The sequence below is a fragment of the Pseudorca crassidens genome, chromosome 6 (genome assembly GCF_039906515.1).
Source record: "Pseudorca crassidens isolate mPseCra1 chromosome 6, mPseCra1.hap1, whole genome shotgun sequence".
In the NCBI taxonomy this organism is placed as follows: Eukaryota; Metazoa; Chordata; class Mammalia; order Artiodactyla; family Delphinidae; genus Pseudorca; species Pseudorca crassidens.
The window spans coordinates 128,107,400-128,125,058 of NC_090301.1; the positions used below are offsets into that span (position 1 = coordinate 128,107,400).

General features: G+C 41.3%; 1 protein-coding gene and 1 pseudogene across 1 annotated transcript in view; both read left to right on the forward strand.

The window, feature by feature from the left end:
- NIPA1 (NIPA magnesium transporter 1) overlaps positions 1-17,659 on the forward strand; it is a 41,746-nt gene that overhangs the window by 17,048 nt on the left and 7,039 nt on the right. Inside the window, exon 4 of the mRNA XM_067742329.1 lies at positions 16,417-16,577. Coding sequence (XP_067598430.1) covers positions 16,417-16,577 — 161 coding nt within the window. The remainder of the gene's footprint in view (positions 1-16,416; positions 16,578-17,659) is intronic.
- LOC137226769 (large ribosomal subunit protein eL21-like) lies at positions 8,057-8,682 on the forward strand (annotated as a pseudogene).

The window sequence follows — 17,659 nt, forward strand, 5'->3', positions numbered from 1 at the left end:
TATCACACTTGGCTTACCTATGAAAATGATTTTATGAGACATTTATTAAATATATTAACACATATCCTCTTGTGAACCTTTTTATATTATTTTACCTTTGAAGAAATCATTAATAAACAGAGGTAGAATAGAAGCGAAATAGCATCCAGGTTTCTAATTCATTGATATATTGGTATTCGGCTATATTCCAGACAGAGCTCCAGATCCTTGCAGAGAAGTGTGTCTATGGTAGATGTATTTAATTGCCTACCTTAATGTCGCTTAGGCTTTAAGGTTCTGTGGCCTAAAAAGCCCAAAAGCGTTTTCCACGTGTGAACCTTTGAAAATGTGTTTGTAGTACATTGTTCTAATCCAAACATATGCTTAGTATCACGTGTGGCTTAACATCACTTTGCATTTTGGATGGCCCTGAAAAGCTTAGATTACATGAGTGGGGCTCTCATTGGGGAATCACCACTTCAGCTTCTCAGAGCCCAGCCTCACTCACCGTTTCCTGAAAAATAATCAGGCAAATAAACAACCCAACCATATGATGTTTGCACTTTTAATGCACACATATTAAAATGCCTTGCTTCATTAATTTCCAAAGAACTGTCAATTCTTAAAGACTTTGATAATTCAAAGACTCCTCACTAGAAATGTTCACTGCTCCAGGTCTTCAGGAGACATTTCCCAAAGAACCGTGTGAGATGGCATTCTGGATTAAAAAAATGCTTTCAACTCAGGATCCCAATAAGATGTTTTTTAAAAATAAGAAAACAAATTAATTTGGAAAAAGTAAAGATATCAATATGTAGGTACATAGGTATATGTATATTTAAAAGAAGTTCTTTTTTTGTTAATGGGATGAGGTTGCTAGAATTACATAGAAACAGAAATGAAAAGAACGTGGCACTGGGAAAAAAGATGTCTAATATCAGTGAAATAGAATAGAGAGTTCCCAAATAGGTCCACTTTTCACTGCAGTGGTTTAATGTATGATAAAGTAATCATCACAACAAAGTACTTTTAAAAAGGCTTTTAAAAATGTTTTATTTGGAATTAATTTCCAAATTACAGAAAAATTATAAGGTTAAGAAAAATTAAAACAGCATCCATATACACCTCACCCAGATACATCGATTGTTGACGTTCTATCCCACTCGCTCCATCATTTCCTTTCTCTGTATCAGGGTTTTCCAACCTTGATGCTATCACCATTTGGGGCCAGATAATTCTTTGTTTTGGGGGGCTGACCTGTGCTTTGTAGGGTGTTTAGCAGCATCCCTGGCCTCCACCCATCAGATACTGGTAGCTCCCTCTCCCCAAAATGTCTCTGGACATAAGCAAATGTCCCCTTGTGGGGCAAATCACCTTTGTTTGAGAAGCACTTTTCTATTATGAATGTGGTGCTTGTTTTGTTTTTTGCATTTTTTTTTTTGATCCATGTGACAATAGTTACATATATCATGATCCTTTACCCTTAAACACTTTGACTTGTATTTCCTAAGACAAGAGACATCCTTTCCATAACAATAGTATAATCATCAATTTTGATAAATTTAACATTATTATAATAAATGTATCTTTCTAATCTGCCTTCCCCATTCCAATTTTGTTAAGTGAACCATTATACCATTATTCTATACCATTATCCTTATACCGCCATCCTTTATACCATTATTTTTCCTTCTAGTGCAAGATGTAGTCTAGTATCTGCATTTAGTTGTCATATCTCCAGTTTAAAACAGAGGGTTTCTTTTCTTTTTTTTTTTAATAAATAGTTTTGGGAAAACTGGTAAACAATTTTTAGGAACATCAGTTTAAATCCTAATCATAGCACCATCAAAATGTGATCTAAGTGAATTAAGCATTATGTACAGGATGGCCATCCAAGTGTGAAACAGAAACAAATACAACATTGAATCGTTTGTTGATATTACATTCAGTGCCTGATTTGTGTAATGACATTATTTGATATGTTGAGGTGTGTTATCTCACTCAGCAGTGCAGAGTATGCTATGTAAAGCTGAAGTGAACCCAGTGTGTTAACTGGCATCTCCACTAATACCTACCTGAGTATCTATGGCATGTAGCTACAGATAGTTTATGTCTCTGATATTCATTGAACAAACCCGCATCTCTAGCACAAACCAGAGTAAGTCATACAGAGATTTTATCTGTAAAAAAGGAGGAAAAAAAGTTTAGCTATGTACCTAGAGTTTATGGTCCATGTGTAGGAAAACTTTTAATGTGTTTCAGATCTTAGAAGGTTAAGAAGTTTCAAACATTGGAAGCAATAAAAATGAAAAGGTTAATTTTCTACACTAAAAGATAAAATAAGAAGGATGTTTCTGTGTAATTCTAGCAACCTCATCCCATTAACAATGCAGGGGACACGGTTTCGAGCCCTGATCCGGGAAGATCCCACATGCTGCAGAGCAACTAAGCCCGTGCGCCACAACTACTGAGCCTGCACTCCAGAGCCCACGAGCCACAACTCCTGAAGGCTGGGTGCCTAGAGCCCATGCTCTGCAACAAGAGAAGCCACCGCAATGAGAAGCCCGCGCACCACAACGAAGAGTAGCCCCCACTCACAACTAGAGAAAGCCCGCACACAGCAACAAAGACCCAACACAGCTAAAAATAAATAAATTAAATAAATAAATTTTTAAAATGTATATATATTAAAAAAAAGAATTTCTTAAATTGACCAAAATAATATGAAAACCCCAATAGATAAAATGACAAAGGGCAAAAAGTGTCACTTTATACATAGGAAAATAAATTTATTCCACTAATGTTAAACCTCATTTTCAATAAAATGCACATAAGCAAACAGATTTAATAAACACCATATATGTGTGTGTGTGTGTGTGTATACACACACACACACACACACACACAAAGGAAGAAGAGGAAATAGAACTATATAAGAGTAACATTATTGTATCTCACTGTAGTTAAGTTAGTATCAATTTGAAATGTATTCTCATAAGCCTTAGAGAAACCACAAGGAAAATAACTTAAAACAAGTATAGTGAAAAATATCATTAAGGGAATTAAAATGCCACACTGTAAAGATTCACTTAATGCAGAAGAAAGCAGTGAGAAATAGGGAACAAGAAAAAGACGTGAAGCATAGAAAACAAAAAGTAAGATGGCAAACATAATCTAACTATATCAATAAAAACATTAAATGTCAGTGGATTAAACAATCCAATTAAAAGGCAAAGATTGTCAGGCAGGATGAAAAACAAGATCTAGCTATATTCTTTCTACTTCAGACATACTTTAGATTCAGAGATACAAATAGATTAAATGTAAAAGGAAGGAAAAACATATATTATGCAAATAGTAACCATAAGAAAGTTGGAGAGGCTATGTATCAGACAAAATAGACTGTAAAACAAAACAAAACAAAAGTTACTAGAGATGAAGAGAGACATTTTATAATGACAAAAGGGGCAGTCCGTTAGGAAGATATAACAATTATAAACAAATAGGTACCTAAAAACAGAGATCCAAAATATATAAAAGAAAACCTGACAGAATGGAGAAATAGAAAGTTCAACAATAATAGTCACAGCCTTCAGTACCCCCTTTCAATAATGGATAGAAAAGCTAGGCAAATGATCATGAAGGAAATAGAAGACTTGAATGACACTATATCCAAGTAGATAAAATAGACATCTTTAGAACACTCCACCCAACAATAGCAGAATTCATCTTCTTCCCAAGTGTACGTAGAACATACTTCAGGATAGACCATGTGGTAGGCCGTTAAAATCATCAATAAAGTTGAAAGGGTTGAAATCATTCTCTGAACACAGTGGAATGAAATTAGAAAGTAAAATCAGTGAACTTGGTGAAATTCACAAATATATGGAAATTAAATAACTTACTACTGAATGATCAATGATCTGAAAAGAAATCATGGGACTTCCCTGGTGGTCCAGTGGTTAAGAATTGGTCTTGCAATGCAGGGAACACCAGATCGATCCGTGGTTGGGGAACTAAGATCCCACGTGCCATGGGGCAACTAAGCCCACATGCTGCAACTAGAGAGTCCACGTGCCACAACTAGGGAGGCTGTGTGCTGCCACTACTGAGTCCGTGCACTCTGGAGCCCGTGTGCCACAACTAGAGAGCCCATGTGCCGCAACTAATGAGCCCGCATGCTCTGGAGCCCATGCACCACAACTAGAGAAAAGCCTCCATGTCAGAAGTAGAGAGAAGCCCACGCACCACAACAAAGAGCCCGCGTGCTGCAACTAAGACCTGACACAGCCAAAAAATAAATATTTAAAAAAAAAATCACAAGGGAAATTAGAAAATACTTTGAGATGAATAAAACTGAAGAAACAGCATGCCAAAGCATTTAGGATTCAGCTAAAGCAGTACACAGAGAGAAATTTATATTTGTAAATGCCTACATTGAAAAGGAAAGATCTCAAAATAAACAACTTAACCTTCCATCTTAAGACACTGGAAAAAGAGGACAAACTCAAATAGAAGGAAGGAAATAATAAAGATTAGCACATAAATTAATGAAATAGAGAATAGAAAAACAATAGAGAAAATCAATAAAAGCAGTTAGTCCCTTGAAAATATCATCCAAATTGATAAGACTTTAGCTGGACTGACAAAGCAAAAAAGAGAGAAAACTAAAAATACTAAAATCAGAAATGAAAGAGGAATATTACTACCAACTGTACAGAAATGAAAAGAATTATAGGCAAATATTATAAACAACTGTATGCCAACAAGTTAGATAATGTAGGTGAAATGGGCACATTCCTAGAAAGACACAAACTAACAAAACTGTTTTGAGAAGAAATAGAAAATCTGAAAAGACCTATAACAAGTAAATAGATTGAATTAGTAAATAAAAAAACTACATCAGGGAAAAGCTTAGGTAAAACTGGTGAATTCTACCAAACATTTAAAGAAGAATTAATAGCAGTTCTTCACAAAGTCTTCCAAAAAATAGGAAGGGAGGGATTTCTTCTCAGCTCACTCTATGAAGTCAATGTTACCCTGGTAAGAAAACCAAACACAGCGCAAGAAAACTACAAACCAATTCTCTTACGAATATAGATGGATAAATCATCAACAAAATACTCTAATTGAATCCAGCAATATATAAAAGGGGTTATATACCATGGCCAAGTGGGATTTATCTTAGGAATGCAAGGTGTATTTAACATCAAAAATAAAATAATGTAATACACCACATCAATAGAATAAAGGGTGAACACTGCATCTCAACAGACACAGAACAATTATTTTATAAAATTCAACACCCCTTCATGGTGAAAACAATCAATATGCTAGGAATAGAAGGTAACTTCCTAATCTTGCAAAGGATCTCTATGGAAAAGCCCCAGCTAACATCATACTTACTGGTTAAAGACTAGATGCTTTCCCCCTAAGATTAGGAACAAGACAAGATGTCCAATTTTTGCCACTTCTATTCATAATGGTACTGGAGGTTCTACACAAAGCAGTTAGTCAAGCAAATGCATTAAAAGGCATCCAGATTGGAAAGGAAGAACTCAGCCTCCATCTCCCCACAATAATTAACAATTAGCTATCCATTAATGAAAACAGCTCTGGGAGAGCTCCGGAGTCCACTTGAGAAAATTTAGTGATACAGTGGAACCAAAAACCTGAGAATAACTGCAAGAAAAAGAAGGAAGAAGACAGCTTCATTTTGACTGCATTATCCCTTCCCCCAAGTTGGGGTTGCTCAGTGCCATGAGGGAACTTCCCAGATAGGAAGAGTTCCCCTGGCCAGGAAAGGAAGAATGGAGGAAGTGACCAGTTTCCCCAAGACTTTCAGAGCACCACACGAAGCTCCCACCCAGAATGGCAAAACTGAAGTGTATTGAAATGGCTAGGAGCAAGGAAGAAAAGCAGGGGATACCAGTGGCAGCCATGCAGTGGGAGTGAGTGTGGTTCTCAGTGACCTGCTCTGCAGAAAAACTTAGCAGATTTCACCACCATGGACCCCTGCATATTTCAGCAACTTTTGCCCTATAGGTATTCACGTTCACTGATGCCAGAAGCCCGAGTCCTTCCTTGCTCCATTTCCCCACTCTCCCCCCCTGCACTTGGGGAGCCTGGGAACCGCACGGGCAGCAAGCAGCCCTCGAGTGCAAGACAGCAGCCTACACCTCCACAGCTGACCCCGCCACAATGTGCTTCCTTGCAGCTAGTGCCTCCAGCTGTGCCTTTCCACACTGCAGGCCTCCACTGCAATGTGCAGTTTGGGAGCGGGTATCCTGGCAGCCACAGGAGAGCACTCCGGCCGCCAGCCTCCACAGCTACATGTTGGTCTGGATCAGGCCTTGTCTTCTGTCACTAGCCTGCCCTGCTGCATTGACCTGCCGCCAGCCACTTGAGCTATGCACTTGCACACCCCTGGCCCAACCCCTGTCACCAGCCTCCATTACACTGTGCATGGCTTGTGGGGCTGGGAAGTGTGCAGCTACCGCAGGGCCATGGTAGGAATCCCACAGCTGCTAGTGAGCTTATAGTTGGTCCCAGCCCTTGCTGCTTGCCTTGGCCCCTACCGCTGTCTGTGTGTCTGCAACTGGCAGGCACTATATAGGCACTTGAAACTATATAGGCACCTGCAGTTGGCCCTCAGAGCTGAGTGTGGCACATCATTGGCTCTGGCCACCATCTCTGCCTATCCTGGTGTCTAGCCACTTGACCCCAAGTGATACTATGGACCCCAGTACCCCTTGCGGCCACTATGGACCCTCAGCAGTACTCACCATGGAGCACACAGTTGCTGATGATGTAGACCCTAGCAGCCTGAGCCAAAAGACATGCCCCACCGGACCTGGCGCCACCGTATGTGCCTGCTCTTGGTGCCCCGCACCACTGACCGAGGGCCACAGCGCACTCCAGCATGACCCCACCCCTAGGTGAAAGTCTTCCCTTACCCGTAAAGTCTGGAAAAGGTGACTGCTTCTTCAAATGTGCAGACACGCAAAGCTATAGGAATCATGAAGAATCAGGGAAACATGACTCCACCAAAAGAACCTCCAGTAACGCCCAAAGAAATAAAGATCCTGAATTTCCTAATAAAGAATTCATAATAACTGTTCCAAAGACTCTTAGCTACAAAAGAACACAGATAAACAATTTAATGATATCAGGAAGACAACATAAGACCAAAATGAGAAGTTTAATGAAGAGATAGAAGATGTAAAAAAAGAACCAAACAAATTTTGGAGCTGAAGAATGAAATGACAGAACTGAAGAATTCAGCACAGAGCTTTAACAGCAGACGACCAAACAGAAGAATCAGTGAGCTTGAAGGCAGATCAATTGAAAATATCCAATGTGAGGAACAAAAAGAAAAAAGAACGAAAAGGAATGAAGAAAGCTGGTGGGACTTTCATGACACCATTAAGAGAAACAATGTAGGCATCATTGGAATCCCAGGAGAAGAAGAGAGGAAGAAAGGAGTAGAAAGCTTATGTAAAGGAAATAATAGCTGAGAACCTGTCAAACCAGGGGAGAGATTTGGACATCCAAGTTCATGAAGCTCATAGGTTACCCTAAGATTTCAGTCCAAAATGATCTTGTCCAATACCCATTATAATAAAACTGTCTAAAATCAAAGAGAATTTTAAGAGCAGCAAGAGAGAAAAAAAATCATAGAAGGAAACACCCATAAGGCTATCAATGGATTTCTGAACAGAGACCTTGCAGTCCAGGAGAAAAGGGGATGATATGTTTGAAGTGCTGAATGGAAGAAACTACCAAGAATACTATACCCCGCAAAGTTGCCCTTCAGAAATGAAGGCAAGAAAAAGACTTTCCCATGGGCTTCCCTGGTGGCGCAGTGGTTGAGAGTCCACCTGCTGATGTGGGGGACATGGGTTCGTGCCCTGGTCCGGGAGGATCCCACATGCCGCGGAGCAGCTGGGACCATGAGCCATGGCCACTGGGCCTGCACGTCTGGAGCCTGTGCTCCGCAACGGGAGAGGCCACAACAGTGAGAGGCCCGCGTACGGAAAAAAAAAAAAAAAAAAGACTTTCCTTACGCACGTGGCTCCCGGAGCCTCCTATCCCTCCCCCTGTCTCTCAGGCATTCTTCTCACCATTTAAAGTGAAGTGTGCATTCGTTGTAACAGTGATTTGGCTTTGATGGGTTATCTGAAGCATTCTTCGATCTCCTTGCCACAGAAATTATATGAAAATGTATTTGCCAAAATGACCAACACAAAGGGGCACCTGCTACACGTTCTCTAGGCCTTTTAGAAAATATGGAGTTGTTCCTTTGGCCACATACATGCGAATCTACAAGAAAGGTGTTATTGTAGATATCAAGGGAATGGGCACTGTTCAAAAAGGAATGCCCCACAGATGTTACCACGGCAAAACTGGGAGAGTCTACAATGTTAACCCAGCATGCTGTTGGCATCATTGTAAACAAACAAGGGCAAGATTCTTGCCAAGAGAATTAATGAGCGTATCAAGCATATTAAGCACTCTAAGAGCCAAGATAGCTTCCTGAAATGGGTGAAGGAAAATGATCAGAAAAAGAAGGAAGCCAAAGAGAAAGGTACTTGGGTTCAACTGAAGCGCCAGCCTGCTCCACCCAGAGAAGCACACTTTGTGAGAACCAATGGAAAGGAGCCTGAACTGTTGTAGCCCATTCCCTATGAATTCATGGCATGATGGGTATAAAGAAAATAAAAGACCTGGACTGGAAAAAAACAAACAAACAAGACTTTCCCTAACAAATAAAAGCTGAGGGAGTTTATCACCACTAGACCTGCCTGCAAGAAATGCCTAAAGGAGTTCTTCAAGCTGAAATGAAAGGACACTGGTTGATAACATGGAAATATATGAAAATATACAACACACTGGCAAAAGTAAGCATATAGTCAGATTGAGAATACTGAATACAGAATACTGTAATATGGTGGTGTGTTAACTACCTAACTCTAGTATAAAGGTTGAAGGATAAAAGTCTTAAAAAAGAGCCATAGCTACCACAGTTGATCAATGGATACACAGTAGAAAAAGATGTAAATTGTGGCATCAAAAATATGAAAAAAAGAAGGGAATAAAAGATTAGAGGTTCTGTGTGCAATAGAAGTTAAATTGTTATGAGTGCAAAATAGACTTATATCTCTAAGATGTCTTAATGTAACCTCATGGTAACCACAAAACAAAACCTTCAGTAGATTCACAAACAAGAGAAGGGAATCAACGGATATCACAATGGAAAATCAGCAGTTCACAAAGGACGGCAGCAAGAGAGAAGGAAAGGTACAAGGGAACTCCAATAAGCCAGAAAACAGTTAATGAGATGGCATTAATAAGTCCTTACCTATCAATAATTACTCTAAGTGTTAAAGGATTGATTTCTCTAATCAAAGCACATAGAGTGGCTAGATGGATTAAAAAATAGAACCCTGGTATATGCTGCCTACAAGAGACTCACTTCAGTTTTAAGGAAACATACACTCAAAGTGAAGGGATGGAAAAAGATCTTCCTTGCCATTGGGAACCAAAAGAGAACAGGAGTAGCTATACTTATATCAGACAAAGTAGACTTTAACCTGAAAACAGTAGCAAAAGACAGAGAAGGTCATTAGACAATAATAAAGTGGTCAATTCATCAAAAATATAACAATCACAAATATATTCACACCAACATCAGAGCATCTAAATATATTAAGCAGATATTAACAGATCTGAAGGGAAAAATAGACAACAATACAATAATGGTAAAACACTTCAATACCCCACTTTCAACAATGGATAGATCATCCAGACGGAAAATCAAGGAAACATGGAACTTGAACCCTATGTTAGACCAATCTAACATATACAGAACATCCTATCCAACAGCAGCACAGTACACATTCTTCTCAAGTGTGCAGGAAACATTTTCCAGGATAGATCTTACGATAGGTCACAAACAAGTATTAGCAAATTTAAGAAGATCAAAGTCATACCCAGTATCTTTTCCGACCACAGTGGTATGAAACTACAAATCAATAACAGGAGGAAAGCTGGAAAATTCACAAATATGTGGATATTAAATAAACACTCCTGAACAACCAGTGTGTCAAAGAAGAAATCAAATGGGATATCCAAAAGTATCTGGAAACCAATGAAAATGGAGACCTAATATATCAAAAGCTATGGGATACTGCAAAAGCAGATCTAAGAGGGAAGTTTACAGCAATAAATGCCTACATTAAGACAAAAGAAAGATATCAAATAACCTAATTTTTTACCTCAAGGAACTAGAAGAAGAACAAACTATCCCCAATGTAGGCAGAAAGAAGGGAATAAAAAGCCAAGCAGAAATAAATGAAATAACATCCATAAAAACAATAGAGATGCTTAACAAAACTGAGAGCTGCTTTTCTTTTTTAATAAACAAAATTGAGAAACTTTTAGCTAGACTACCTAAGGAAAAAGAAGATTCAAATAAATAAATTCAGAAATGAAAGAGGAGACATTACAACTGAACGACAGACATAGAAAGGATCATGAGACTATGAACAATTCTACACCAACAAATTGGATAACCTAGGAAAAAACAGATAAATTCCTAGAACATGCAACCTACCATGACTGAATCATGAAGAGATAGAAAATCTGAGCAGAAGAAGATTGAATCAGTAATTTAAAACATCCCAGCAAAGAAAAGTCCAGGAAGAGATGGCTTCACAGGTGAATTCTATCAAATATTTAAAGGAGAATTAATACTAATCCTTCTCAAATCTTCCCAAAAATTGAAGAGTAGGGATCACTTCCAAACTCATTTTACAAGGCCAGCATTACTGTGACACCAAAACCAGACAAGGACACTACAAAAAAGGAAATTACTTACCAATATCACTGATGAATATTGGATGCAAAAATTCTCAACAAAGTATTAGCAAACTGAATTCAACAATACACTAGAAAATCATATACTATGATCAAGTGGGGTTTGTACCAGGGATGCAGAGATAGTTCAGTATCCACAAATCAATCAGTGTGATATACCACATTAACAAAATGAAGGGTAAAAGTCATATGATCATCTCAATAGATGCAGAAAAAGCATTTGACAAAATCAAATATCTATTCATGACAAAAACTCAACAAACTGGGTACAGGGGGAACATACTGCAACATAATAAAGGTCACATAAGACAATCCCACAGCTAACTTTATACTTAATAGTGAAAAGCCAAAGGCTTTTTCTCTGAGATCAGGAACAAGACAAGGATGCCCACTCTTGCCACTTTTATTCAGCATAATACTGGCAGCCCTAGCCAGAGCAAGACAAGAAAAAGCAATAAAAGGCATCCAAATGGGAAAGGAGGAAGTAAAACTGTCTCTACTTGCAGCTGACATAATATTGTATATAGAAAACCCCAAAGACTCTACCAAAAAACTGTTATAACTGATAAATAGATTCACTGAAGTTGCAAGATATAAGATCAATGTACAAAAATCAGTTGTGTTTCTACACACGAAGAAAAACAATCAGAAAAAGAAATCAAGAAAACAATCCCATTTATAGTTGCATCAAAAAGAATAAAATAGGGACTTCCCTGCCAGTCCAGTGGTTGACTCTGAGCTTCCAGTGCAGAGGGTGCGGGTTCAATCCCTGGTCAGGGAACTAAGATCCTGCATGACATGTGGCATGGCCAAAAAAATAAATAAATAAAATACCTAGGAATAAAGTTAACCAAGAAGGCAAAAGACTTGTACAGTGAAAACTATTAACACATTGATGAAAAAAATTGAAGAAGACACAAATAAAGGCAAAGATATTCCATTCTTATAGATTGGAAGAATTAATATTGTTAAAATGTCCATACCACCCAGTGCAATCTATGGATTCAGTGCAATCCTATCAAGATTCCAGTGGCGGGCTTCCCTGGTGGCGCAGTGGTTGAGAGTCCGCCTGCTGATGCAGGGGACACGGGTTCGTGCCCCGGTCTGGGAAGATCCCACGTGCCGCAGAGCGGCTAGGCCCGTGAGCCATGGCCACTGAGCCTGCGCGTCTGGAGCCTGTGCTCCGCAACGGGAGAGGCCACAACAGTGAGAGGCCCGCGTACCGCAAAAAAAAAAAAAAAAAAAAAGATTCCAGTGGCATTTTTTCACAGAAATAGAACAAACAATCCTGAAATTTGTATGGATCCATAAAAGACAAAGATAGACAAAGCAATCTTGAGAAAGAACAAAGCTAGAGGCATCAAGCTTCCTGAGTTCAAACTATATTGTAAGCTATAGTAATCCAAACGGTATTTATTTATTTATTTATTTATGGCTGTGTTGGGTCTTCGTTGCTGCACGCGGGCTTTCTCTAGTTGCGGCAAGCGGGGGCTACTCTTCATTGCGGTGCGCCGGCTTCTCATTGCGGTGGTTTCTCTTGTTGCTGAGCACAGGCTCTAGGCACGAGGCTCTAGAAGGTAGGCTCAATAGTTGTGGTGCACAGGCTTCGTTTCTCTGCAGCATGTGGGATCTTCCCGGACCAGGGATCGAACCAGTGTCTTCTGCATTGGGAGGCAGTTTCTTAACCACTGCGCCACCAGGGAAGTCCCAACAGTATGGTATTGGCATAAAATCAGACACGTAGATCAGTGGAGCAGAATAGAGAACCCAGAAACAAACCCACACATATATGGTCAATTAATTTAAGACAAAAATGTCAACAATATAATGGAGAAACGATAGTCTGTTCCATAAAACTGGTCAGGCCACATGTAAAAGAATGAAGCTGGATCACTATCTTACACTGTACACAAAAATCAACTCAAAACAGATTAAAGACTTGAACATAAGACCTGAAACTAGGGCTTCCCTGGTGGCGCAACGGTTGAGAGTCTGCCTGCCGATGCAGGGAACACGGGTTCGTGCCCCGGTCCGGGAAGATCCTACATGCCGCGGAGCGGCTGGGCCCGTGAGCCATGGCCGCTGAGCCTGCGCGTCCGGAGCCTGTGCTCCGCGACGGGAGAGGCCACAACAATGAGAGGCCTGCGTACCGCAAAAAAAAAAAAAAGACCTGAAACTATAAAACTCCTAGAAGATAAACATAACGAGTAAGCTCTTTGATATTGGTCTTGGCAATTTTTTTGATCTGACATCAAAAACAAAGACAACAAATGCAAAAATAAATAAGTGGGACTACATCAGACCAAAAAGCTTCTACACAGGGACTTCCCTGGTGGTCCAGTGGTTAAGACTTTACCTTCCAATGCAGAAAGTGTGGGTTCAATCCCTGGTTAGGAAGCTAGGGTCCCACATACCTCACAGCCAAAAAACCAAAACATAAAACAGAAGTAATATTGTAGCAAATTCAATAAAGACTTTAAAATAAAAAAAAATCTTTTAAAAAATCAGTAAAAACCTTCTGCACAGCAATGGAAACCATCAACAAAATACAAGGACCATTTATAGGATGAGAAAAAATATGTACAAATCATAGATCTGGTAAGGGGTTAATCTCCAAATTATATAAAAAAATCTTACAACTCAATAGCAAAAAAAATCACAATCTGATTAAAACATGGGCAGAGGAACTGAAGAAATGTTTTTCCAAAGAAGACATACAGGTGCCCAATAGGTACATGAAAAGACGCACAACATCATTAGTCATGGGGGAAATTCATATCAAAACCACAATGAGATATCACCTCATACCTGTTAGAATGGCTGTCATAAAAAATAAACAAGAGATAAGTGTTGGCAAGGGTGTGGAGAAAAGGGAACCCTTGTGCACTCCTTGTGTACTGTTTCCTTCTTCATCTGTCAGTGGACACTGGAGTTGCCTCCACAGTCTAGCTATTGTGCATCATGCTGCTATGAACTTGGGTATACAAATTTCTCTTCAAGACCTTGCTGTCAATTCTACAGCGCATTTTTTGTTTGTTTACTATTACTATAAGTTTATTAAGATAGTCTATTGACTCTCTCTTGGCATTAAATTTCTTTCCCCCTCTTTCCATTGCCTTGTATCACGCTGCTTCTCACCCCACCCTCCCACCTCTGCTGTACCCCCAACCCCTCCAGTGAGGATGCTGCTCCTTCCTCTGTGCTGTCGTGGCCCTGATGCCGACATGTAACTTGTGCCTCCACCTCAGGCCAACTCTCCAGATAGATGTGCGATTAGTTCTGTAGATCATTTAACTTAGGGGGTGGCCACCTTTTTCTGTAAAGGGCCAGATGGTAAATATTTTAGGCTTTGTGGGCCATGTGGCCTCTGTTGCAGCTGCTTGCCTCTACCATCATAGTGGAAAGTAGCCAGAGACCAGACTAACTGTGTGGACACGGCTGTGCTCCAGTAAGATGTTATTCACAGAAACAGGTGAAGGGCTGGATTGGGCCTTCAGCCATAGTCTGTGGACTCCTGATTTAAGTCAAAGAGATTTTATATGATTTTTGTTTAATCTCAGATCAGAAGGTAGCAGGCTTTAGTTACTGCAGCCCAGGAAAAGTGAGAGGAGAAAGGTTTTGAGCCTAGACAGCTGGTGGATTTCCTGCTGGGGAAGCCTGTTAGATAGATGGCCCTTATTCCAGCCGCCCTGGGGTCATCCATTCTCAGCCACAGAGGGGAGGCAAGGACTAGTTCTCCATGAGGAACATACTCAGGAGGTAAGCGGTTGCCCACGTCTTTATCTGGTGTGTCCTTAAATGACATGGCACTCTATTGACCATGTGTCTAGCGTCTCTAAACTGGATGCCCTAACATCTGCCCTGCATGCCTGTGCCGCACACGCCTCGTTCTGGACAGTCCGGTCCTGAGTCACCTTGCCTTGGCTCACGTGTCCGCTGGCACGTGCACCTTTCTCCTCGGGAGGAGTTCTCCTGCTCAGGCATGCGTTTCAAATCTAAACCAACCGATCCAGAGCTCACATCCCAACCACCTCCTTTTTTGGACTCTCACACTCCTGCCCACTACCCACCTGCGCTGATCCCCCAGGACCAAGTCATAGACAGCTAGGGACAGCCCGTGCCCAAGCGCCACTGAGCTCTTCCCTCTGGCCAGTGCTAAACTGCTTGCACTGCCTTACACACCCCTTCCCCCGGAGACCACAGTGAAGTGAAGGCTCTTGCTACAGCCCTCCGCAACCCCGCAACCCGCCAGCGCCTCCTGACCAACGCTAGCGTTTCCCTGTGCCGTCCTGCGTAGGACGCTACGGCCCTCAGCTCGGAGACCGTGAGCAATAAACTGTCTTTTTCAATGGCAGTTGTTTCCTGATCTATTGGCCTTAGCATCCCTCAAGTTTTCTGTTACGCACTGTTTTATAGCAGGGCTGTTTAATTTGTACTCTGGTATAAGACCAAGAGTGCAATAAGAAGTGAGTTGGCCTCGCGGTGCGGGATTACCCTGACCCTTTCTTCCATATTCGTGGCAGCCCTCTCCCCCGGCATAGGCCCACCCGTTGTTCCTGGCTGACTCCAGCCCACCTCTTATTCTCGGAGCCGCCCACTCCTTTGTTGCCACCTCTCCGTGCAGCTGTGTGGAGCCCCCCAGTTTAACATCCAGTTCTGTATTATTATATCCTGTATGGTTTCTTTCAGGGATGTTGCTTATTTTCCCAGCTACACTGATGGGTCTCCTTGGGGACCAGGCTATCCAGGGCCAGGGACACAAAGCGCTGTAAGGGAAAGATGGAAGCTTTGACCTCTCCGTGGCTTCACCTTTTGTTAGCTTTGTGGCCTTGGTTTCAGTGCTGATCTTTTCTGAGGTTTGGTTTCCTTATCTGTGAAATGAGGATGAATGGAAATAGTCCTGTATATATATATATTGGTATCTGGGTCTGGTGTGCCCTCCCCGTACCAGTCTTAAGATTACAGATGTTTTATGAGGAATGCTTTTTTTTTTGCATTAAATAAGTAATGTGACCACATTTTAAAAGTTTCCATATTAGAGAAGAGAAAAGTAATCACCCATACTCCTTGTACCATAATTCAATTACTATTAGCCTTTTGATTTTTTCTTATTTGTGCATTTTCTCACTTAATTTATTTTAACTTAAGTGTTCTGATCATGAATTACTTGTAATTATTTTAACGATTTTCATATCCTGCTTTCCTACTTAACATAGTTTTTTTGGACTGTGTACTTTTAAAAATATGGAGGCAATATTTTTATTTTTGATCAATCATAAAACTTAGTTTTCTACCCTGGTATATTTCATATCTACTGAAATAATAGAGTGGTATGAGTTACTAGTATCATTATGTACTGGCTCTGCATGGAATTGGCATGAAGATCCTATTTGTACTGAAATAGCAACTTCAATAAATTCCTAATCTTTGTACACTTAAAAACTAATTTAAAAATAAAATGTGACGGTAAAGAAGATGTAGCTTTAATAACATCTGCAGTTAGAAGAAACAGGTCGGTCAGATAGTTTGATTTAATCATATCTTATTTTAAAATTGAAGGTCCATTTTAGCTTCTTACCTTCTGAAAGAAAAGCTCAACATCTTGGGCAAGTTGGGGTGTCTACTAAGCTGTGCGGGTTCTGTCGTGCTGATTATCCACTCCCCGAAATCTGAGAGTGTGACCACTCAGGCCGAGCTGGAGGAGAAGCTGACCAACCCAGGTAACTCAGAGCTGTGGTGCCAGAGAGCTTGCCGCCTCCGGCGCGGTTCTCCCGGCTGGAGCTGTACCCTCCGCCCCGCTGTGGTCTGTCCTCCAGGCCCTTGATTCCTCTTTGCTCACCACTGTCTGCTGCTGCCCCCCGGGGCTGCCCTGCTGCCGTGGCCCCTTTGCTGCCTCCTGGGATCTGGACCTTGTGCATGGACGCTGTCCCCCACCCCGCATCTGTGCGCCCATTCTGCGGGATCGACCCCAGGCTGCTCCTCTCAGGACCACCATGTGTCCAGGCCTCCATGCTTCCCTCTGAAGTGAAGCTCTCAGAGAGCCGAGGTCTGATTTAATTCATCTTTAGAGCCCCCGCAGAGCCCTGTACTTTTTTTTTTTTTGGTATCTACTTTTGACATAATTTCTTTTTTTTCATAACTGCAATCATCACCACCCCTTCCCCCTGATGAGAGAAAACCCAAAGTACTGCACACTCAGGCCCAGCTGCTTTTTCTTCTTCTTCTTTTTTTTTTAATTAATTAATTAATTTATTTTTGCCTGTGTTGGGTCTTCGTTTCTGTGCGAGGGCTTTCTCTAGTTGCGGCAAGCGGGGGCCACTCTTCATCATGGTGCGCGGGCCTCTCACTGTCACGGCCTCTCGTTGCGGAGCACAGGCTCCAGATGCGCAGGCTCAGTAGTTGTGGCTCACGGGCCCAGTTGCTCTGTGGCATGTGGGATCTTCCCAGACCATGGCTCGAACCCGTGTCCCCTGCATTGGCAGGCAGACTCTCAACCACTGCGCCACCAGGGAAGCCCCCCAGCTGCTTTTTATGAAATAAAGCCTGCGCACTTGCGTTCAAGCTACTTCTGATTTTTCTGCAAACACAGCCCACACTTCGGCAGTATTTTACGTTTGCGTGTGCTGCTCTCTGCCCTCCACTACCCCTTGCCCAGTTTATAGGTCAGGCTCCCAGGCAGCTTTCAGCTGTAGTATCTTCCTGAATCTTCCCCTGCAGCAGAGCTCCATAGTCTTTTTCTTATCCTTGAGGAAGAGGGGCTCCCACCACCTGCTTGCTGATACACATGTCCAGGCTGTTCCCA